This window comes from Bacillus rossius, chromosome 1 (genome assembly GCF_032445375.1).
Source record: "Bacillus rossius redtenbacheri isolate Brsri chromosome 1, Brsri_v3, whole genome shotgun sequence".
Classification (NCBI taxonomy): Eukaryota; Metazoa; Arthropoda; class Insecta; order Phasmatodea; family Bacillidae; genus Bacillus; species Bacillus rossius.
This window is the reverse complement of record NC_086330.1, coordinates 44553082-44577829: the sequence shown is the minus strand read 5'-3', so window position 1 is coordinate 44577829 and position 24748 is coordinate 44553082. Positions and strand designations below refer to the sequence as shown.

Sequence of the window (24748 nt, the reverse complement as noted above, 5' to 3'; positions counted from 1 at the left end):
AATTGATTAAAAATGATGACACAATGTTTCATTAGCATACGCGCGTGTTTTTATATACTTATGTCACACTGTAAAATAAAAATATAGGTAAATAAACTTAGATGTTTAATATTTTCATTGCTTTGAAGTGACATGTATGTATAGGTGTAAAGAGGAGATAGATATATATAGAGTGAGATATAGATATGTAGATGTAAAGATATATATTTAGATGGATAGATATATATGTAGATATAGGTATAGAGAGTTATATATATACACACATATATATACATATGGAGATAGGTAGAAGAATAGAGATTTAGAGAGAGAAAGATATAGAGATGCTCTGTATACATGTACCTACTTCGAACAAATTACAAAAAATAATTGAGGCATTGCAACGCATGCCGGGCATTAGCTTGTAATAATATAAATAAAATCATGTTAGCTAGTCTTTTAATTGTCGTTAGAGACGTGTAACATCTAACCTCAGTAACGAGCAAATTAATGTGTACTCATGTTTGAAATCATTTCTAATATTATAAATGCGAAAGTAACTCTGTCTGTCTGTCTGTCTGTTTGTCTGTTTGTTTGTTACCTTTTCCCGGCTGAACGGCTGAACGGATCGTAATGAAATTTGGCAAGGAGATAGATTATATCATGATCTTGACAGTTTGTAGTGTCGCCATATTTGTTTCAATTTTCAATATCGTTTTTGTATATTACAATTTAAATTGCAGAAAAAAATCATGTTTCATAGACACATAAATAGTGAGTGTGTGTCATTTCTCTATGTCCACGAGGTCTCACCGTGTCAATTTTCTCCTTGGGGCGAACCCTTTTATTGTTGAATGATTTCATGATTTATTTCATGAAAATCTGCTCTCATAAAAAAGTTAGTTTTATAGACATTCAATAGGCCTCTCTCTCTCTCTCTCTCTGAAGACCAATCTATGAATCGTTACAAATTTATTGCCTTTATTTTTTTAGTTTGATTTGATACAATATGATTTCACTAAAAATCAATTTCTACCCCTTCCTATTTTCATTTCCACATTACGAAGTTTCACTTCTTCCACGCGGAGGGACTCCACGCAATATTTTTGCATGAAATTAAAAACTATTTTTTAACGATGCTAAAGAAGTAAAACTTCTCATGCGCGTACCTAAGTACACGCACCCATTTTTTTTAATTTAATTTCTTCTATAGATATATATTTTTTCTCCCTACCTAGGGCACTCATAATTCTTTTAAATTTAATGTGTATGTTTTCAATGTCATTCGAGTTGTACAATTTTTTTTGTCAAATTGGTCATTATTTATACTTTGTTTCATTTTGGAAACACACGAATTTTAGGTATTATGACAAATAAAAAAAAATTGTTTCACTAACATTCTTAGGTTTTTATTGTGTGAATAGTTTCAAGTTTAATATTATGTAGGTACCCTACATAAATTCTTAAACTTATAAATTTCTTCGAAATTTATTCATAGGTTGCTCGGGCCTACTAATATTTTCTATTTGTCAATATTGTTATTTTTTTTACAGTACCTACTTATTTGCAAGGAGTTTGGTTTAGTGTTTATAATTTATCTGCTGAGCGTCAAGAGTCTTAGGGCTGCTGAGACCGAAGACCAGAAATATTTATCAATTATGTAATATATTGTTGAAAAATTTGAATTTTACAATTTCAGGAAAGTTGATTTTTTTATTAATTAGAATAGTTACGTGTAATTGCCATCTTCCTTTATTTCATATTTATCATTATGTTTGGTTGAGTGTGAGATAATTTTATTTATGTATGTTTTAATTTCATTTAATTTCTTATATATATATTCTTACCTACCTACCCCTATTAAATTTCAGGCGGATGTTAACATTGTCATTCCAGTTGTATAAATTTTTTTGTCAAATTAGTTGTTATTTATACTTTCTGTTTCATTTTGGACTATGTTTTTTTTTTTTTACTTAATTCAAATATTTGTGGTGTGTACAGGGAGTGATATATCTATTGATTTCTATACCCCTTTGGATAAGTGGAATATTGCCACCACAGTTTTACATATAAACAAATCCTACATATGTTTTAAACATTATGACAAATAAAAAATAGTTTCACAAACATCCATAGTTATTTTTGGTGTGTATAGTTTGAAGTTTAATATTATGTATGTACGTAAATTCTTAAACATACAGTTATTTATTAATTTATTTAGATAATTATTCATAGGTAGGTAATAAGCTTTCTATTTGTCAATATTGTTATTATGGTAGATAGGAGTACAGTAAATGCCTACATTCTTATATTCCTTTATATATCTTTCGATTTGGAGTGTTTCCGAGCCATTCGGGGTCCTCAAGATACCCCCCCTCCCCACCCAGGTGGTTAAAGCCCCAAAATTTCGAAAGTTTAAAAAATTTTAAAAATCTATCTCTTTCGATTTTAAGTGTTTTCAAGCCATTCAGGGTCCTCGAACACCCCGCCCCCCTCTGGGTACAAAGCCCCAAAATTTCGACAATTTCAGGAACTTCAAATATAATTTATTTCGAGATGGAGTGTTCCAAACCATTCGAGATCCTGAACATCCACTTTCCGCAAAAGTGAAAGCCCCAAAATTTCGAAATATAAGAATATATATAATTGGATGTTGGCATGTATGACGTCGATAAACTCTTACACCGTTTGACCGATCGCCATGAAAGTTGGCACATCGAAGTGTTTTTATCATGGAGAAGGTTTTTATGCTAACCTTTTTTTTTGTAACTCGCCGCTAGATGGCGCTGTAGCGCATCAACTACTAAACCTTTCAACCGATCGCCATGGGTAAACAGATAACCATAGGTCATAGATACACAAACAGTAATTATGTGTCATTTCTTAATGTCCACCACTATCCATTTTGCTGTAACTCGCGGACAATATATCACCCGGTGTTCAGCCCGGGCAAAGCCGGGTACTGCAGCTAGTACCCTTATAAATATGAAACTTAAACACGAAATTTAACGTAGATCTTTTGAAAATAATGCTGAGCGTGCAATATATATACAATTAAGTACAGTGTTTTCAACTACATTTCTCGACGCTAATCACACGTATAATTCGTTGCTGGAGCAGCTACGTCGACTACCACATCATTCTAAAGATTGAGGCTAATAAAAGTGTTCGCAAAGAAGTATTCCTAACTTTTCATTTGATGTTTGGTCAACTGTGGTGGAGGTTTCCGTGAAGTTGTGGGATTTCTCTGGATACTCATGTTTTCTTCCACTATCACATCGTATCACTTCTTTCCATCTGCAATAATTACTCTCAAGTGTACTAGACACCAAACCACACTGAATTCATCCATACCCTTATTGGTTTACAGGCAGTGAATTTTCTCAAAAAATTTTTTTTCAAAGTTTTATATTTTATTTAAACACTTTAAAATTACAGTCGCGTTGAAACGCTTATTACTGACAAGAGAAGTAATTTAATTTGGAGTTGTTTGTCTTCTGTATTGTAGCGGCGTCGAAAACGAAGATTTCACCGACGTTTCGGTCGTCCACGCAGTTGCCATCATAAGGGTAGCAGCTACCTACGTACTTAGGTTCTGAAAAACTCTCCTGCCTTTAAATAGTTTTCGCCTGAGGGGAGAAGGATATTTTATAACTGTCATCCAGGTGCAGGCAGGTGGACTTGCAAGAAGGCAACTGGTATCCTGAAGATGGCTAGTGCAATGTATACCGAAACGTGGGTGAAATATTCGCGTTCTACGCGGATCCAACCCACAAGTCAAGAAACTACAGACAATGCGCGTTTAAGCCTGCCATCGTTATCAAGTAATTTAATTATTGTTACAGTAAAACCATCTTAAGAAAATTTCCTGTAAAATAAGTTTAAATTATTTAGCATTGTACCTGTAATAAAATTAAGTCAGGCGCAATTCAGGTTCGCGCCGTAGATTTTTCATGAAAACATCGGGATAAAATCATAACAAGTGTTTCGTACTGATATTTAATTTATTTATCAATCGTAACAATCATGTCGACACTGGTGCAATGACGCCATAGGAAAAACAAATACTGCGCGACAAACACGTACAGACATGATATTCGTTGAGGACACAACCATTTATCACGTGATTCAAATCTGGCGGTAATTTGTCCAACAAGAAAGTTCGATCAACTATCACTGAAACGAGCGAATAGACGTTTTCAAGTCGAAAATTTCAAAAATTTTAACCTTTAAATAAAATTTCCCTGTTAATGAGTTCTCAACAGGAATTTACTGTATTGTGACGCGTGTTTGAAAAGTGTTAAACAATTTAAAATTAGAATTTTTTGATTTTATTTTTTAACTTGGGCTAAACATATGATTAGAAGAAGAAACACTCAACAACACAATTCAATGAATCTGTGGAAGGAATATGGTCTGATCAAGGCCTCTTTATTGTGAGGTATCATCCCAGCACTTACCTTAGGGTGGTTTCAGGAAAATCAGATCGGGAATTGAAACCCGGATCCTCTGGATTGCGAGTCCGGTTTTAATACCTCAGCGCACCTTAACATGAGAATTCTCCTTAAATTGCATTCGTTTGAAAGCTTCGTAGATAAACAAAAGCGAGGGGAACTCTAGAGAAATTGCGTAATTGCTGAAATAATGCGCATGAATTCTATCCAGGCTACGTGGCTCGAACTATACGGCCCCTCCCTGCCCGCTCTTTCCGCGTCGATGCGCGCGCGCAATGTAATACCAACTGCTGCAGGTGCAAAAAAAAAACCTCTCGCGACTGACATGTTCTACTCGCGACCCCAAATGCTACACCGCACAGAGGGCTGCATGTAATTCGACGTGTCACGTGCGCCCGTACCGGCTGGTGGTCACGTGAACTTTTATGAGATGATTATTATTTTTTTTAGATTTAAAATGACCTCTATATGAGTAGTGGGAGAATGAACACTCTGGTACACATGTGGCGCGATCACAGCTGCTTGTGTCAGAGTGCCTTGATTCCTTAGTATGGTACTTTTGAAAAAAAATTGTGTAGCATTAGTAATTTTTTAACGTCAATTTTGATGTGAAAAATAAAGTATGAGTATGTCTGTGTAGTTTTGTCTTCAGTGACTGGTGTTGGTGGTACAATAGCAACCTGACTTCTAGGCTTGTGGCGTTGGGTATTCATCCTAAATGAAGGCATGCGTTTATTTAGACAAAGACAATATTTAACGGTAAAATAAAATGTGCTCAGTATTTATTCATACAGTCTTGTTTGCCGCTGGGTTTTCTGTATATCGGTAGTACGATTGACATTCATAGGAATTTATGTATTTTTTTAAATAAGAAGATAAATTATGCAGCACTGTCCTATTAAGTTTAAAATTATTGGGTGCTCATGTTTTTGAGTATTTAATCCTGTAAAGTTTGAATTTCTGATAGCCTTTTACAAATGATTGATATTTTTTTGAAGTGAATCTTCATTACAGCACGCATGGCATGTCAAGATCAAGCCGTAACGAAAAACTAAAAACAATCAGGAGTCGTGCGATTTGTGGTTGAAGAGGGGGAGAAGGAGGAACAGTGAATAAAGCATAGAGTCAGACAACTGTAAGAATATTTGCAGGTTTTTCATCCACACGTTACAGTTTTTGAACCTCCACTGTGTAATTTTTTAAGGCAAATTAATTTTTGTATCATACCTTAGCTCTCAAACTGCTTGACGAAAACACACATGGCAGAAGCGTCGCTCGATGACACGTTTGCATTATTATAAGCACACTTGCATGTTTGCGCACTTGTACACCTGCGTGGTTGTGTTCTTGCACTTTCAACTGCACACTTGCTCACTCGACACCCCGTATTTAACTTCTCATCGACAGCGAGTCACTAAATGCTGTAATACTTGAAGAGTCACATCAGACGTGTGGGGAAAGTAATCGGCAACTTATTCCCAGCATTTTCCTGTTGTGGATTAAGGAAACAAAGCAAAACCGAAATCGTTACGTCCGGCCTGGGAATCAAATCCGGTGTCCCAGAACCTCAGAAGGTAACTGTTAACACAGATGATGGTCAGTGCAAGGTTTACCGAAACGTCAGTGAAATCTTCGTCTTCGACGCGACTACAGCCCAGAAGCCAATCAACTTCAGACAATGGCCACGAAAGCCTGCGATCCTTGTCAAGGAATTTAATTATTGGCACAGTAAAACCCTCTTAAGAAGAAAACTTCATGTAAAATTTAAAAGATTTAGCACTGGATCTATGAAAATTCAAAAATTTTACCCTCAATTTAAAATATCCCTGTTAGTAAGATCTAATATCTAAGTACACTGAGAAACTTATTAACAGGGATTTACTGTATTCGCAGCCCAGTCATGACGTATCCATGTCGATTTCCACGCGGGCGACAGCAGTCACGAAATTGGTTGGACTAGGCCAGGCGTGTTAACTTACGCAAGTGTCCATTAGCTGGCTCTGCCTGCAGCGCTTCGCAGGGAGCGGTATTGAGACACCGAGTTATGACCACGAGCCGGATGAAACGATTTCGGTTTTTCTTTTGTTCACCTTAATCCACTACAGGTAATTGCTGGGAAGCAGTGGCCGATTACCTTCCCCACATGTCTGACACGCGTACGTCTTCATGAGTTACAGTATTTAACGACTCTTTGCCGATGATGAGCTTAAACCAAGAAAAATTTAAAAAAATAATGTAAATTCTTAAAAGTTAACTTTAAATTTGTACTGGTCATTGATGTTAGTATTTTAAAATTCAAGATGAGCAAGAATAATCCCTCCTAAGTGTTCATATTAAGAAAGGAAAAAGTTCATGAATGTAAAGTAACGCATATTGTAACTTTCCTTCTACTTTCCACACTCAAGGCCGTCCAGAGAGTTGACAAGAAATTAAATGGGGGGGGGGGGGGGGGTGTATAATCCTCTGGGCCCCAGCATCCTGTTGAGTTTAGATTTTTTTTTATGTTCAGGAGTTTCCCTGATAGGACGAACATTACAAGTCTAATGTAAATATAATTCATAGGAATTACTTCGCATTACGAGTAATACGATACTCTTAGATCACGTTTAGGCCTAATCTACAATGGCATGTGAACGGAAACGGATCAAGTAAATGGAGACGTATCTCCCGGAACATTTCACTATCGCGTCTGCTGCTTTCACGACGCACGGAAATGTAACAAAAGTCAACCAAAATAAGATTGCGTTTCAACGTTACGCAATATCAATTTAATTAAAAATTAAGAATTTTCTTTCGAGATCGTAGCACGGTCAGAACTTACGTATGTAATAAAACTAAGCGACAAAGTAATAAGAGAACACAAGATATTCTTGTACTTGAACATAGGACATGAACAAACGTGGCTATACCACAGCAGCCAAGTACCCGGCTTGCGTTGGTCGCACGGAGAAACGTAAACGGAAGAACTCATCATTGCCGAGCTAATCCGTACGGATCCGTCTGCGTCTGCGTGCTGTTGTAGAAGCTCTGTTCCGTGAGATCCGTCTCCGTTTACATGTCATTGTAAAACGGGCCGTAGAGTTATGGTCACACCAAGTCTTTAGTTGGGGTTTGCAAGCTGTACATTAAACAATACGAATGAGATAGTTCTTTAAATGATTCATGAATTGGGGAATTTTGGTTAAATAAAATTTCTTGGACATACGCCACTGCAGTTTTGCACTGTTTGTCTTGGGAAAAAATTCATGAATGTTGTAAAATAAGAATTAAAAATATAAAAACTAAAACAGCAAAAAAAAAAAAAACTAAATAGCTAAGGTCTGCATTTACAGTTATTGTTGAAACTGTCTCGTAGATTTTTTAGCTCACTGTGTTTCATGACAAAGTTCCTTCCACGGAATTCTTGTGCTGTCTGATATTTAAGTTTTTGAATGTGTTCGTTTGCGCCGTCGTCGTTATGTTGTCCATAATATTGGTTTAGGTTTATCATTGGGTTTATCTGTTCGACATCAGCTGATTTAGGCTTTTTTGTGGGCTTATGTTCCCAATTTTTAATTTTTATGTTTGCATCCATTAATCTTTTTCCCATTTCAAACAATTCTTGGACATACGCCATTGCAGATGCTACCAAACGTTTAAGACCATCAATATATTTTAGATGATTTCACTTCTGGAAGAAACATATTATTCATTTTAATAACTCATTAAAATAATAATTATTACATTATTAAAAAATAAGTAATAACAATTCCTGAATACAAGCATTTATTTGTTAACAAAACCATAATTAAGATTTCTAGATAATCTTTGCTTTAAAAGTTTTTGAAATAATTGTTTGCAGAATTTTTTGTATTTAGACAAATATATATCTAATAAATACACGATATTAAAAATCGTTATTAGCGCACAAAAGATGCGGTAAATATGCATGTAAGAGAAAGAATTCTAATCGCCACTATTTTGCTTTTCAAAAGAAATTGTTAAATAGAAGTCAAAGGCAATAAATAACATAGTAGTTTTTAAAAGATGTATTACTGTTAGAAGCAATTCCCACAATAAATTTTTAACCTTATACTATTATATTAATATTTTTGATGGTCTTGGAACTTTTAGGTATCTTGGCTGGAACATTTAGGTAATTCTCGAATGAATTACGGTGACTGTTGTCTATCGCCCGTGAAGATGAATGCATTGAGGCATGCCGAAACGTTGGGCACACCATATTTTTCACCGGAGTAGTCTTTACAGACCCCCGGAAGTAGTAAGTAACTCTGGCCATGAACGCTTACTATTTACGGAATGTCGATGAAAAAATGTCCCAGTTATCTAAAAATTTTAATAGTATCAACTGAAAGCGTTGTAGAATTTTGTTTAGAGTTCACAATTACAGAGTAACCCAAACAGTTTTACATAAGTGCATTCACGAGTATTGCTATGTTGTTTTCTCGCTTGCAGCACCAGCTACGCAAAATGGCGACCCCTGAAAGTAATTAGTAGAGGGTGAAGCCCTTCCCCATTGGATGGAGCCCCTCCCCATTGGAATCTCTCTATAAGAGTGTGGTTGAACGTCGAAGTCCCTGACCGTTGGAATGGTCGTAATGGGCGAGACGAAAGAGCTCTTTTTCGCTGGCCTCCACGTTCACCTGACATAATGGCATGCGATTTTTTTCCTTTGGGGCTTTATAACAGATTGTGTCTACGTTCCGCGCTACCTAATGATTTGCCAGAGTTCAGACACATAACAAAAGAGGCTATTGCTTCCATTTCTCTGGACGTGTTAACGAAAGTGTGGGAAGAATTGGACTTTAGGTTGGATGTGTGCCATATAACTAAAGGTGCACATATTGAACATTTGTAAGAAAAAACTATGCCAGTTTGCCTTCAATTTTATGTAGTATTTGTTGTATATAATCTAAATTAAAATGTTATAATAAACCATTGAAACTGGAACATTCATTTAAGAACAAACTGTTTATTTATATTAAAAAAATCCAAATCTGTATGTCTGTTTCCAAAAGAGGGAAATGTAGGGAAGGGGGGAACACTCCCCCGTACCAGGGCAACAGTTGGACTCCTGTTGAGTTTCGTGAATATTTTATTTATTGGGCTTACCCTGACATGACGATAAATTACAATAAATTGCCATTAGAATCTATAGGAAACCTTACAAGTAATGTGATGCGTACAGATAATGTTAACCGTTGTGGCTAGAATAACTTTTAAAGTCTTAAGAATTTTTCTGATCTGTGGGGTGTGAAAATTTAGACATTAAATAATTATTGGCTCTCCTCCCCGCAGACCTATGGTTTTTCCCTACCTGCACAGAAAAAAAAATTGTGCCTTTACAAAATATTCGTTTGGAAACAAGTTGCCAATAAATAGTTTGTGATACTACAAGAAAGATATCGTAGCTTTGTACAACACATGGCTATGGTAATTTTTGCATATACGAAATATATTTTTCGAGATAACACGGAGTATTTCCTACGGAAACTGGCGCATAATTTTTATATTTTAATTTGTGTTTCATTCAAGCATCTCGTAAAATTCCCCACAGTTACTTCGAACACTATTCTCTAGTTATACAGTTTATTTCATGTAAATGATCAAACGCACAAATAACTGAAATTTTACACGAATATTTATGTTACATTTACAATTTTTTTTTTGTGGTTCTGGATGTTAAGTTCGTGAACGAACGCAGGTCTCGTTGTGAAACATCAGCAGGTTCGGACAGCGCCGTGATGCGACGATGTCCGCGACGCGCGTGACGTGGAAAGCGGGCCCGCGCGGTGATTGGTCCTCGGGCCGCGAGGGGGCCTCTCCAGCGGGCCGGCCGCGTGACCCGCCACAGGCTGATTGCAATCAGCGCCCAAGTGGCTGATTGAATCGCTCGCGATTAGAGCCTGCGGTGCGAGGTAATTAAAACCCGAAAATTACTGAGCCGCATGTCAAGTGGCACTGAAGGGTGGGGGGGGGGGGGGGGGGGGAAACACGTACTCGCTTCGCGTTTTCAAGCGAAGCCTAGGGAAGAAATGGAATTTTTTTTTTTTTTTTTTTTTTGAGAAATTGTGGAATTAACAAAATATACAACTCACCTTTTCCACTGGAGCTTTCTAGGCGCTTGTGGATTTTACAACGGGCTCAGAATAAATCTCCGTAGATATGTGAACACTACGTATTTTTTTTTGGTTGGAAATGTATAAGAAATATTTATTTGAAAGTACAGATATTTGAAAATCTGGAACATTTACATGAAAATAACTGCATCACTACAAAAAAAAGTTATGATTTTTACCCGGGGATTTATTAGATGCTTGAATGAAAATTTCAGTTCCGATATAAAATTATGCCCCGATTTTCATAAGACAGTATTTCATATATGCAAAAATAACCATACACTTGATTGTACAATGCTCAATATATTTCATGTAATATTACAAACTATTTCTTGGCAACTGGTTTGCAAAGGAACATATTTTGTAAAAGTACAGAACAATTTTTTTTTCCTTCTGTCCATTATTCATGATTGGTGAATGGTCCCGGGGACTGTCGGGACTCTCCACCCACGAGGAAGTTGACCATGTCCATGGACAGAGAGGTACCAGGTGAGATGGTACTGCGATGGTTCGCCAATTGCCTGTTCGAAAAACGGGTTTGAAAGGTCAACCCGACACCCAGCGACACAGCACTGAACCCAAAATGGAGTCCTCGGTGCACCAGATAGATAGAAGCTTTCACCGCTACTGGAAAAGCTCCGACTGTACTGTACAGTTTCACCCAAGAATCCTTTTCGCTGGCATTAGTCTCAAAGAGTTATCGTTTGGTAAACCTTAAAGTTTCTTCTCCTTGCAAAAAATTTATAAATTTATGAGAAGTTATGGATTTTGATGTTACTGTTGGAAAATTACCGGAGTTCTTTTTATTAACTTGGTGACTGATGTTGTTTGAATATTTTACCTAACAGAACATGTGAAGCGTTTTGCTGCATTAAAATTTAGCTGTGCCGAGGTAAAGGATTGATTACTTTACATCACGGAAAATTACTGATTAAATCTTACATAAAAAACAAATTTAAAAAAATAGATATTCTTCTGACACCTAATATTTCTGTCATGTAACGACATTTTTAATCTTAGAAACGGTTTTAAATAAAAAAAACAAACATTACAAAGTTTTTAAAATCAAAAAGTTCAACTTCTATAAGACGTTAAAATAGTAAACAGTTTATAGAACGGATTTGATAAGTATGTAAATAAATGAAAAACAAATTTGTGACGATTTGCCACTAAAAGAAAATTCGTTCACGAAAACAAAACAGCACAGGAGAAAGCCACGCTTTCCTAAAATAATGTAATTTATGAGAATCAATATCAAGATAAATACTAACAAAAATGTTGTATCTAAATTATTATTAAATTAAATTTGGTTTTATTTTAAAGTTAAATTAATTATTGAAAGTGAAATTTTTTCTTTGAAGTTTTAAGAATATTAATTCTTTTTGAATGACAAGACCAATATTTTTTTTAGATTATTAAAAATATTGTGTAATATATTTTAATATTCCTTTATTTATATTTTTTATTGGTTGTGAAACTATTTCATATTTCAATAATTCAGTCTTGTCCTAACTGATCATGAAGTACTTTTAAACGTTTTAGACTTACAAAATAATAAAAAATAATTCTGTTATATAGCATATAAAAACCATGCTTAGAAACCATTTTTATCAAAATTATTATGGAACAATAAAGTAAACCAAGTGCTTTACAATAGTATTTTATTGTCTCTTTTTAACAAATATACAACGTTCACATTAACCATGTGTACAAAAAACAAAATCAGTATTTTTTTACGAAATAAATTTTTAGTCACTAACGATAGCTTCGGTAGACCTGATATGTGGTTATTTAGCTAAAACAATGCTATATAAAATCGAACGTATTCGTCTTCTTAAAAATAAGTGTGTGTAAATATGTCGGGTCTAAATTTACAGCAAGATTTACTGATATGTCACACGTTCTTTTTTTCTCTCTAGGCAATTAATCTAAATGTGTTTTCAGTTCATACAAGATATGCCTCATTAAATATTTAACAATTATATTTTATTAAGTATATGTTATACAAAAACATCAGAAATATCCTTATCCCTTTGACGTCATACTTGAAAAATCGTATCACCTCAAGAAATCGGATTGGAACAATGGCGATATTGTTAACTATAAAACAAAAACAAGCGTTCTAGTGGTATTCAAATGACAGGATGAATAATAGATGGGTTTTACTCTTGTCCATTAAAATGTAATATGTTTGCTTCTTTAATTCGCTCGCATTAAAATTTCAGTGTAATTTTATTTTTTTAATTTATGACCATCTTGATATTAGCAAACAGTTTTTATAGCAACTAACAAAGCCCAGCAAATTAAGTCTTTTAAAAATTTGATCTGACAAATTTTGAAAGTTTATTATTATGTGTAGACAAGTAGGTATTTCATTGAGATTAATTACACCGTTTCATACATTCCCTGTGTTTACAAATATGACTTAACACCAAAAATGGTTTCAGGACTTTCGGGTGATATTGAAATATTTATTTGAAATCCATACATGCTTTTATTTTCACGTACTCTGTAAAAAAATGAAAAATACGATGTTAAAAATTATCCTGACAGTTCATGGGTGGTTAAAATTTTTTACACATTAGTTTGAGTTATATTTTCTCTTGGATGTGACATTTGTTGAGTTACGGTATTTTAATTTAGTAACTGTCATCGAAATGAACACTGATGTTTTGGAAAATTATTTATTTAAATAAACAATATATTTTTAAATATGATGCTGTCGGCGCCTTTTTAAAAACCTAGAAATCTACTTATTTTGCACCGTAAAAATAAATTACACGAAAAAATACAGGTGTGATAGTATAGGATATTATATTTATGTTAATTGAAAAAAATACCTATGTATATTTAAGTGACCATTTTTAATATTTATTTTACATGTATAAACAGTTATTTAGGGGATTAAAAAAATCTTATTCGAAACGGTCTTCTCTCAAATTAGCGTTCAATTATTAGTTACTAATTATTTAACTTAAAATTATAACATGACAAAATGAATAACTCTACAACTCTCGAATTTAAGGATAATTTGTATCATCTATAATTTCTAAGGGAACAATATTATATTATAGTTAAGCAAATTCATACAACTATCAACACGCTACAACAAAGCAATAATTTGACATGTACGTTTCTTTTCATAGTAGAAAACTTTGAACAGTCTCGTACAATCATACAATATGATTATTTTATCACAACACAAACACATCTAGCCGGTTAAGCGTTGAAATCCATAGTTTCTGTGACATTTCTGTGACGATTTACACTTTATTTGTTTTTAATTGTAGGTTTGATTACAGCTTTTAGTTGAATAAAATTTCCTCTTCTCACTACACATCCCATATTGTTTCGTCATACATTAAAACACGTATAAACTTAACATTTTTAAACGTTTGTTATAATGCTTGTTCAAGAATTATCTTAAAGAACCCCAAAATGTAAACACTAAAGGAAGCATAAATGTTTTCACAATTTTGTTTCGTCAAACAATTGTAACTTTACCATAATTTCTTACACCCATGCGTGAATGACGGAGGCAGTGTCATGCGTTGCCAGTATAAAAGCTTTTGAAATAAAATTTCAGTAATAAAATACGTTTGAAATAAAATACTATATTATTCTACTACCACCTGAAAAAGCGTGTTGCATTATAAAGAACAAAATAATGAAATTTTCACACACACGAAAGCCTTTTGTTTTAATTATTCGTATCTGAAATTAATTATAATATTTGACAATAAAATAAAATGGCTAATAGTAACGTATTTGTATACTAAAAAGTCGCTGTTTCTAGAGATAATAGTTTGGATAAACTATTCACTAAAACTTTTGCCATAATTGCTTTTAGTTACCTTTTGTTTTAAACTACTTTGCAACAATTTTGTATAAACATATTTAAATGAACTATTTTCTTACAATTAATATCTTATCTGAATTTACTTACAAATAACTATGACAGTGAGGTCTTTATTTTCATTACTTCAAAGCTTAAACTGCAAAAGAAATACATGTGCTACTACAGGGAGCGAGTGAATTTTTTTTAGGTTACTATCAACAGTATTAGATCAGTGCGAACTCACAACCTAGAGATAAAGAACGAATTAACCGAATTTATGGGCGCGATAGTTTCTTATATGGGATAAGCATCGACTTAAGACGGATTTAGGGACCTTTACCTGACAATGTATAAAACCTTGCAGCTAGGCAGTAGGCCGTCCGTGCCTTGGTCGCATGCTGCCTATCCCTCACAGGGATCACGAATTATCACCTTTGCAGTATGACACGAAACGGTAGTTAAAAAATAAAGCCCAACAAAAAAAAACTACTTCTCATTTACTCTGCATTAACAAGAATTTTCAAAATACCCCCACAAATGGCAAGGAATCGACGTGCAAATATTTCACTTGCCGAAATGGAAAAGTGTAAACCACAGGCCAAAAACTAACATCACCACCACTGCCCGCTTTGAGAAAGGTAGGCAGCAGGCGATAGGCGTGCGCATCACCGGTTGCTTACCAAACAGGCGCGAGCCATCGTTGAACAACGAACGAGACTTTTTCAAGTCGATATTCAGGGGAAAATTTTGCTTCTCTTTAAAAAAAAAAAAGTTTCGTACGTTTAACAACTAGTTAACAAAATAGCCTATTGTTATTATATAGGTAAACACAGGCCTCTCTGGCAGGGGAGATGGGGGGGGGGGGGGGGACATGTCCCCTCCAAAAATTCCTTGTGGAAGGGACACAATAGCACTCAAGGGTAATTTTTTTTCCTTCATTTTATTCTAAACAATTCTTCATTCAACATTACATTATTATCATTACATTGTTACTATTATTATTACATTACATACAATACATTCTATTTGTATATTTTTACTTCTCTTTGCCAAATATATTTACATCCCATGTTCCCCCCTCCCCCCTAAATTTACTTACCGGAGAGGCCCATGTAGGTAAATATACAACACATTGTATAACAAAATTCTGTAAAATTCTGTTCAATAACAACTGAAAGAGGAGGAAACAGGCAAACAGTTTATTACAGAGTAGGTAGAATCTGGTGTGCGGGTGGTGGAGTGTCGCCGGCCGACGGGCATCACCTCGCGACGCGGACCAGCGCCGCGGCGACCCACTGCGCCGCGAGGCTTGCGAGCGCCCGACCGGCGCCGCCCCTCCGCGCGCCGGAGCCCAGGGCGCCGCCCCCCGGCCCGCCCCCGGGGTCGCTGCGCGCGTCCTGCGCCTCCGACATGCGGTCCATCGCGGCCTCCTGCAGCGACACTGCGCACAGACCAGCGCCGCGCTCCACCCCTCCGCACACGTGTTCATGATTTATTCTAAGAAAATGCACTGGTATACACATTTAAATTGTTTGTGCCTTCGTTAGTTTTTTTACATCTTTAAATATGTTTAACGTTAGAATTAGTTAGATTTAAAAAATAGGCCTTTTTTTTATAAAATGCCTACAAATTAGAGACCGGAAAAATTCGCGAATTCATTTTGCGATAGGCTAAACTACAAATAGTTATACCTCAGTGCTGCCTCTGCTATTGGCTCGCAACTCACCTGGATGACCCTGGGCCAATGAGGAACACCCGACCAAAGTTTTATCGAATCACAGGCTGCTACGCTGAGACGTCTCACAAGACAGAAGCCAATTAGTGGGTGACGTTTGACCGAGTATACGTAGAACTGTGGAGTTCATCCTAGAGGTCATTGAACCCGCGAATTTTTCCGGTCCCTACCTATGATACATTATGGTTTAGGTAGCTCATGTGTATCTTGTATGCTAATTTCTTGTTATTTTCATATTTGTACTGATATGTTAATTCAGTTTTTATTTAAATGTACTTGTGATAATTTTTGGTATGTCTAGGCTATAAATTTTTGTCAGGTTTCCTCTGCATGTACCTAGTTGGAAAATATGTATGTGGTTTAGTGTAAGACAAGGCAGTACGTCTAACTTTGCCACTTAAAATAAGGCAATAAATATATACACTTCACCTTAACTTAAAGATGTAAACAATTTGTCGTAATGAACAAATCAACATATAGTAATAATAATACTATTCTAGCCATTGAAACCCGTTGGAGCCAAAAGTCATTGGAAGAGTTGGAACACTTGGAACCATTATAACTATTTGGAACAAAATGCAATTGTAGCTAGTGGAAACCATTGTTACCAGCCGGAGCAGTGGAAGTAGTTGTAGCAATTGGATCAGTTGGAATAATTAGATAAGTTGGAGCATTTGTAGCAGTTGGAGCAATTTGAACCATTGTAGCCAGTGGGAGCGATTTGAAGCATTTTGAGCTAGTTAGATCAGTTGAAGCAATATTCGAATATATTTGTAATATTTTTTTTATAATTTTCCATAAGTTCTGTCCCTCCTACGATTATTAGGTTTTTTGAACTACTATCATTCAATACAGCGCAACAGGCTATGTTAGTACTGTAGGTGTGACAGTTATATTCTTGTTTCATGTACTTGACATTGGTCACGATTGTTTGAAAGATATGCCAATTATCGAAAAACAAGACCTCGTGGTTCAGAGGTGCTAGAACTACATGCTTTAGGTTGGCAGTACAGTAGTCTTAGAGCGTAACGAATACGGCCTTCATTGTAAGCTTAATGATATTGAGTAAAATAATTATTCAGCCGGTCAGTTGTCTTCTACAGAGTCCTCGTTCATAGTGATGAAGCTGAATCATATCGTCGAAAGGTAATGGCATAAATTAATTTAAATAATAATTTAAACAAAAAACTATCCTTTTTGCACCGACCACGGATCAAAACATGAACAGAAATAGATCTAATCAATTAAGCTGATAATGCGTATTATTTTGAATGAGTTTTAAAATATTGCCGATTTTTTTTGTCCACGGTAACAGATTTTCAATATGGTAGCAACATTTCCGACGAAATGCTGGGTGCTACGATAGATGACGATCTGGTGATTGCTACTACTGCACTCTACCGGGTAAAACAAAAACCAAGGTGGCAGTAGCACAATATAGCAGAAGGAAAAAAAGATGCACGATCCAATTTGGCTGCCACTACTTGTTGGCGTAATATTCCTTGGTATAAGTGGTGAGGAATCAGTCTATCAGTAGATGGCGGAGGAAATATATGTCGCGGTTTTTAATTTAATAAAGGACTCCAATGTCCATGACACGTGTGTTTTTTATTAAAACTCTATTAAAATTAAAAATATTTTTTTCCAACTTATTAATTTTTTTTCGGTTTTTTTGGATAGTAAATATGGATTATAATATGACATATATTGCATCATAATTAAAAAGTCTGATTTAAAAATAGTGGAAGTTTGTAGAAAACAATACGGCGGAATACAAAATGGAACGTTCTAGTGTTAAAATTGGTGGCAAGATGGCAGCCATGTTCAAGGTTGAGATCAAAGTTCAAAATCAAATGTCCCCATCGACTTACTGGTGGCGAGTAGATGGGGAATTTTAGCCGCTTCGGGGACATTTCAAGCCGCGACAATCCTCGGGGAATAAAATGGGAAATTTTTCCTCATAAATTTGTTCTTTGAAGACATAATTTTTTTTTTAATTTTAATTTTTTATATTATTTAATGGAAATATTTTTCTAAAAACGGAAATTTTCGGTCATCAATGAAATTTTGGGTCAATGTTTGCGGATTTTGTGTAAATTTTGGCAAATTATATTTCATATATTAAAAAGGTCAAATACAAGGTCTAAAGTAATTTAATATGGCGTCCGTGACGTTACAATAGAAGAGGGTGGCCACTCGTGTCCGACTTCACACCCCTACTCCTGAGCTCGGAGAAAACAATTTATACAACTTATAATTAGAGACCCGTGAATTTCGTGGATTCATTTCGTGTTATGCTAAAATTGAAATAATTATACCTTAGTGCTGCTTCTGTCATTGGTTCTCTGATAATCTGGAGGACTGAGGGCCAATTAGAGACCCTCCATTCATAGAAATGTCGAATCACAGGCCACCCAGTCGAGACGACTCACAAGTCAACAGCCAATGAACAGTTGGCATTTGCCCGAGTGAGTAGAGGATATTGGAGTCTATCCTGGAGGTCATTGAATCCGTGAAATTCACGGGTCTCTACTTATAATGAATCTTCATGAACTGAAGTAGAAATTTTTTCGGCTATGTAAAATATTTTTAGCCCGGTCAAAATAGACATTGACCCTTGCATTAATTCACAAAAAGCTGAAAATTTACAGGCACGTAAGGGATACCACTCTAATGAAATCCTGAGTAGTTCCCATTGATCCCGTGTGTGCAAAAATTTTTATTCAAGGTGAAAGGTCGCAAAAATGGTTTTTTTTGGAATGTTTGGCCAAGCAGTTAGTTTTACGATAAAAACAGCTCTAACTAAAATTGTAGATCAGGTAATTATCTACTAAAATTGTCCTTGTACCTTTTTCTCTAAGATTTACCATTTCTGAGAAAAAGCCATTCGAAAGTTGGCTGGAGCTGTATTCTCCATAATATGCAAGACTACGTTGTCTCTGAACATTATTGGACGCGTAATATAGGTAAAAGTTTAAGTTTGCGTGACTAATACATTTACAATGAGTAATTATGGGAGTTTGAGTTGAAAAGAATCCGTCCTTTATTTGATGTTACCTCTTGTCCTTGAGCAACATCTGTCTGCTGTTCAATTGTCTTCTCGGGTATACTCGTCTACCTGCTCTCTATTCGAAGTGCCTAACGAAATACCGTTAGTTTTTAATGTTACTTCGTAGTGAAAACACGTGGTTATTGCTAATACTATTTTTTAAAGTTTGTGCCGTATTCAGTTTTTAGATAATGTAGGGACTTTGCTTCATTTGTAAAGATCCTTTACCTGCAAGTTAAATTGTTATTGTTGATCGTGGCATTGATTGACGCAAGTGCTGAAAGAGGTGATGAATTCACAGACTACCTAAAAAGCCAAAAATCAGTGGCAGTACATATGCAATGTTGGAAAAACTACACTCGAAGAAGAACTATTGCTGCAGTGAAAATACAACATGAAGAGGATCAAGCCCGTACATCGAAAACAAGTCCTCGTACCAGAGCACGCGTAAGTGTATAAGATTTTGGTTTTAAAATTCATTTATTCTTTCGCGGCGATGAAGAAAATGAAGAATATGAAAAGAAACGAACTCAGAAATTTCGGCGTAAAATTTGTAAGGTCACTACACTTTCATTCAAAAAATCTGTTCTGAAAATAGCCCAGTCTTGTTGATGATAATTCAAAAACTATTACCGCTCGCATAGGGTTTGAACCTGATTTAGTCGCTGCTGAGGCTAGCTATCATCATTGTTGCTATGTTTATTTTTTAAAACCACCCACTGGGGGTAAAGCTGGTCGTCCCCGAGATGAAGCATTGAATATCGCCATGGAAGAAATATTGGCATTCATCGAAAATAGTGATGACTGTCGGTTTACTTTAGAAGAATTAAAAATTGTTTGCAAAAATTCAAATCTTGATAATAGAACTGTTAAACTGATATTAAAGTTAAAATATGGTAATAAGGTTATTGTCACAGACAAACGCGGACAATTTACATTTATATGATTTATCGATAATCATTATGATCTATTAAATAAAGCCTCGTACACTACCTCATAGGTGGCGTGGAAACGTGTGCAATTTATGGAGAATACAGCTTGTGCTAACTTTCGAATGGCTTTTTCTCGGAAATGGTAAATCGTAGAGAAAAAAGTATAAGAACCATTTTAGTATATAATTACCTGATCTACAATTTTAATTTGAGCTATTTTTATCGTAAAACTAACCGTTTGGCCAAACAATCCATAAAACCCATTTTTGCGACATTTGACATTGAATAAAATGTTTTGCACACACGGGATCAATGGGGACTTCTCAGGATTTCATTATAGTGTTATCCCTTACGTGCCTGTAAAGTTTCAGGTTGTGAATTAATGCAAGGGTACCCCTATTTTTTGGGCTAGTTTGACCGGGCTTTTTTGAAAAAAAAACATTCCAGTAAAAGTCATGACTGTAGGTATATTTTAAAGTAATGCATTTTTGTATAAATTAAAATATTTCTAAATATGTATGTTTATTAACAGTCCAATGGGTGTTAGTATTAACATGTCTGTTATTGTTTTCTAAATATTGTCGAGACAACAGAAGATTTGAATATATAATTTTTTCGTCCATTCTGTGTTGTTTCGTGTCGTTTAGAGCGCCAATTCCTGTAAGACCGCGAGCTACAGAAAAGAGGGAATGGCAAAACGAATATGAAAAGAGTTAATCATCCTTCGTTACGTTTCCCTTGACGTGTTCGTATTTCCCCGGAGACGTAGCCTGGCAAGATGATGGCGGGCTTAGGCGAAGCGAAGGAACTCCTCAACAGAAGTCAAAGCGTATCTCTCGACAAACAGAATTCTTTTTCACTGAAGTTTCTTTATGTGGCGAGGAATATTAGGCGGGTGTTCTCACACTCAAGGGGGCAATATTTCTCTCGGCTTCTCAAATAAACTGCTGGATTAAAAAAAAAATGTGCTGAATATAAAATGTGGCCTTGTTTTTTTTTTCTATCCCTTAGCATTTGCATTTTATTTCGCCCACTTTGTAACTAATATTTGTTTTGTTTTAGAAGGCACCTGCTCTTTAGCAATAAAAAGAAATATTTTGAAGGTGGCTTTAAATAAATATTCATAAAGTCTTTTTATTTTCCTACCAAAGTAACTTCCGGATCATTTACATGGGAAACTCGCAGTTAAATAGTAGGAGCATTTAAAGAAAATTCTGTTTGAGTAAAAAAACTTATGGTATATATATCTGTAACGACTTTACGAAAGATTTGTTTCAGGTAAACTAAGTTTAAAATTAAATAGTTTACTTGGTTATTGAAAAATCTTTTTACTTGATTAACTTGGCTTCTAGGTTGTAGCCTTCGACGAGGCTACAAACCAGAAGGCAAGCAACTTCAGATAATGGCCACAAAAGCCTGTATTCTTGACCAAATCTATGTTCTTCTTATGCTTGTTTCATTGGCGAGGAAAATATTTTGCTGCATCATTTATTGGGCGTATTTATACCAAGCAACCTTCCTTTTATGAACAGTGGCGTGCTTTAAACGAGAATAATTCAAAGAAACGTACATATAATTAAATTAATGAACTTAAAGAATTTTTTAGCTATAGTAATTTACATAATTTAATATTGAAGATATTTATTTCACGAATAAGTCTTTAAAAGAAATTTTTATTTTGTTAATCATTTTATGCAATGAAAATTTAAGAAGTAACTTCAGAAGTCTAAAAATGGGACAGCGTTTAAAGTATGTGTCAAATAATGAGCTGAAATATAAAAAACTAGAGGCCCGTCCCGGCTTCGCACGGGTGGACATGATTTTTTTATATTTTTTGTTGTTTCATTTCTATAATTTTTTAACACAGTATCTCATTATCTATGTTAACTTATTACAATCCGAATTTGTTCATCGTTTTTTTTTTTACTAAAGTAACTTATTTAATCTTAAGGGAGACATATTACTTAGTATTTTCTTATTTACATTTTTTCAACATCTTACATAGCCCCCAAGTATTTTGGGACAATAAATTAGCTAAATCTTTTAACAGTCTAGAAATTTGGATAGACACAATCTATCCCGACAGGGAAAATCTCACAGAAAGAAATTTCAATTTGTTCTGTTCGAGGGCGATAGTGTCACCGAGAAACATCTCAGTAAATGAGATAAATAGAATGATTATGGAAAAAGTACCGGGTGATTTTAAATGTTACAAATATATTAACACCGTGTGCAACATCGAAGATACAGTGCACTACCCACAATAATTTTTGAATTCCCTTAATCCTGCTGGCTTGCCACCCCACGAACTAAAATTAAAAGGAGGTACCCCTATTATGCTATTGATAAATTTAAGCCCTCCCAGTATGTGTAATGGCACAAGACTTTTGATAAAGGAATTACGAGACAATGTGATTGTAGCAACAATCATCACTGGGCCCGCGGCCGTACAGCTCGCTCAAATTCCTCGAATCCCGATGATTCCGACAGATTTGCCTATATCCTTTAAAAGGTTACAGTTTCCTGTGAAGATATCGTTTGCCCTTACGATAAATAAATCACAGGGACAAACTTTTTCGATCGTTGGCATCCACCTAAGAAAATATTGCTTCTCTCATGGGCAATTATATGTTGTCCTTTCTCGAGTAGGATCTCCTGAAATCAATATGTTTTGTTATCACCTACAAATACCACTGCCAACATAGTGAACAGTGAAGCTTTAAGGTAAAAGTTTTGTAAAATAAAAGTAAGAACCAATAGAATTAAATAAAGCTTTAAAAAAAATGTAAATACAGAAATGTAAAAATTACAATGACTTAGAAAAACTCTTTAAAATAAATACACACACTTAAAACAACCAAAAAAAATTAAAAAAACAACAAAAAATATTAATAAAAAACTTAGAGAATTTAATTAGGTAAGATCAGATAAAAATGCAAAATGTTGTAAAAATGTAAAAAAAAATACTAAGTAATAATATGTCTCCCTTAAGATTAAATAAATTACTTTAATAAAAAAAGATGAACAAATTTGGATTCTAAGTATACATAGATAATGTGATACTGTGTTAAAAATATAGAAATGAAACAACAAAAAAATATTAATAAAAGGTAAAAATATAAAATAAATCATGTCCACCCCTGCGAAGCCGGGAAGGGCCATAGAGTAAGTAAAGGGAGAGGCGCCACTCCCATAGTAATGATCGTTTGCTTAAATTTGTAAACAAAACCTTTGCGATCATACCATTTCTTTGCAACTTGACAATGAAAAAATTACAGCCAGATACAACCTGAGAAAGGTTTAGCGCGAGATAGTTGGCACCTTTGTAGTTGCCATATTTTATATTTTTTCGATAAAGGCTACTGATATTGTAAAATTGCTTTATATTAGTCCTTATAATGGGACGTTAAAATATTTCCACAATAGGAAAAAAATTTCCGCAGTAGAAAAAAACCTTGGTTCAAGGTGGACTTGAACCTGCGACTGTTAAATGTGAAACACCACGCCTTTATCCGCACGCCCACCATTTCATGTTACCAAATAGGTATACAAGTGTAGATACTTATCTATTATTTTTCTGCACTAGTAAAGTTCAAATTATACAGCCAGATTGAAACTGATGATCGTTAAGTAATTAATTTTTTTTATTATATTTATTTTCCATTCCATTATTTATTTTTGATTTTCAACTTCAAAAACAGTAGCAGGTAATATGGAGAACGACAGGCCAACGTGCTCTAATTTTCGTTTTCGGCAATATGCCACACAGCATCTAGTTTTCAGTGACATTCTAAAAATATATACTTTTACTTTCTATTCCCATTATTACCACGAGACAATACAATACAATATGTAAATGTAATTATAACAACTGCATATTGTGTAATAAACTAAAGAGATCAAAACTTGTAATCTTTTTTTTTCTGATGTTGGTGAAACATGGCATGATCCAATTTTTAAGGATTTAGTTTGTCCTATCTACTGTCACCCCCCTGGGACGGGCCGCTAGTAGTGTAGATTATAAAGAGGAAAGAGCCTTGTGCCACGTCAAACGTAAACAAACCTATCATCAATAGATAACCATAGCGCGCCTCGCGAGCATGGCTGTGCCAGGCGACATTCCGACCTCCATGGCAAAACAATTAAAGCGTTTTAAACAGAAGTATGAATAACATGGTTTATCAACTTTTAAAATTTAAAAAGAGGTTATTGTGACATCACGATATTAGTTGGACATATAGTATTGCAAAGTTTTTTTGTAGTTACTGATATGTTCTTTAATATTGTAGGACATACTTTTGTTCTATCATTAGTTTCCGCAGCGCATGCGATGTACGATGTTTTATGGCATTATTTTTACACTTTGGGTTACGTTACTAAAGTTTTAGTAAGGATTCCTTATCTTTTCTAGCAATAAATATAGCTTATGTTACTCAGGGTGAATGTAGCTTTATAATGGTGAAACGATTTTTGACATTGGCACATTTGTTTTTGAGTTTATTCGTTACAAAAAATACACACAAAAATACAAATCTTTCCTCTTTATAATATTAGTGTAGATAAAATCTTTCCTTGCATTTATTTCCTTACAATTAAAGCATTTAATCATTAAAATTCGATTCTATTAAAGTAGGTACACTTA

The 24748-nt window shown here is 34.8% G+C and overlaps 1 protein-coding gene across 1 annotated transcript in view; it reads right to left on the bottom strand.

Annotated features, from left to right (window-relative positions):
- Nucleotides 1-15649: 15649 nt before the first annotated feature.
- LOC134527319 (lachesin-like) overlaps nucleotides 15650-24748 on the bottom strand; it is a 136838-nt gene continuing 127739 nt past the window's right edge. Inside the window, exon 12 of the mRNA XM_063359920.1 lies at nucleotides 15650-15831. Coding sequence (XP_063215990.1) covers nucleotides 15650-15831 — 182 coding nt within the window. The remainder of the gene's footprint in view (nucleotides 15832-24748) is intronic.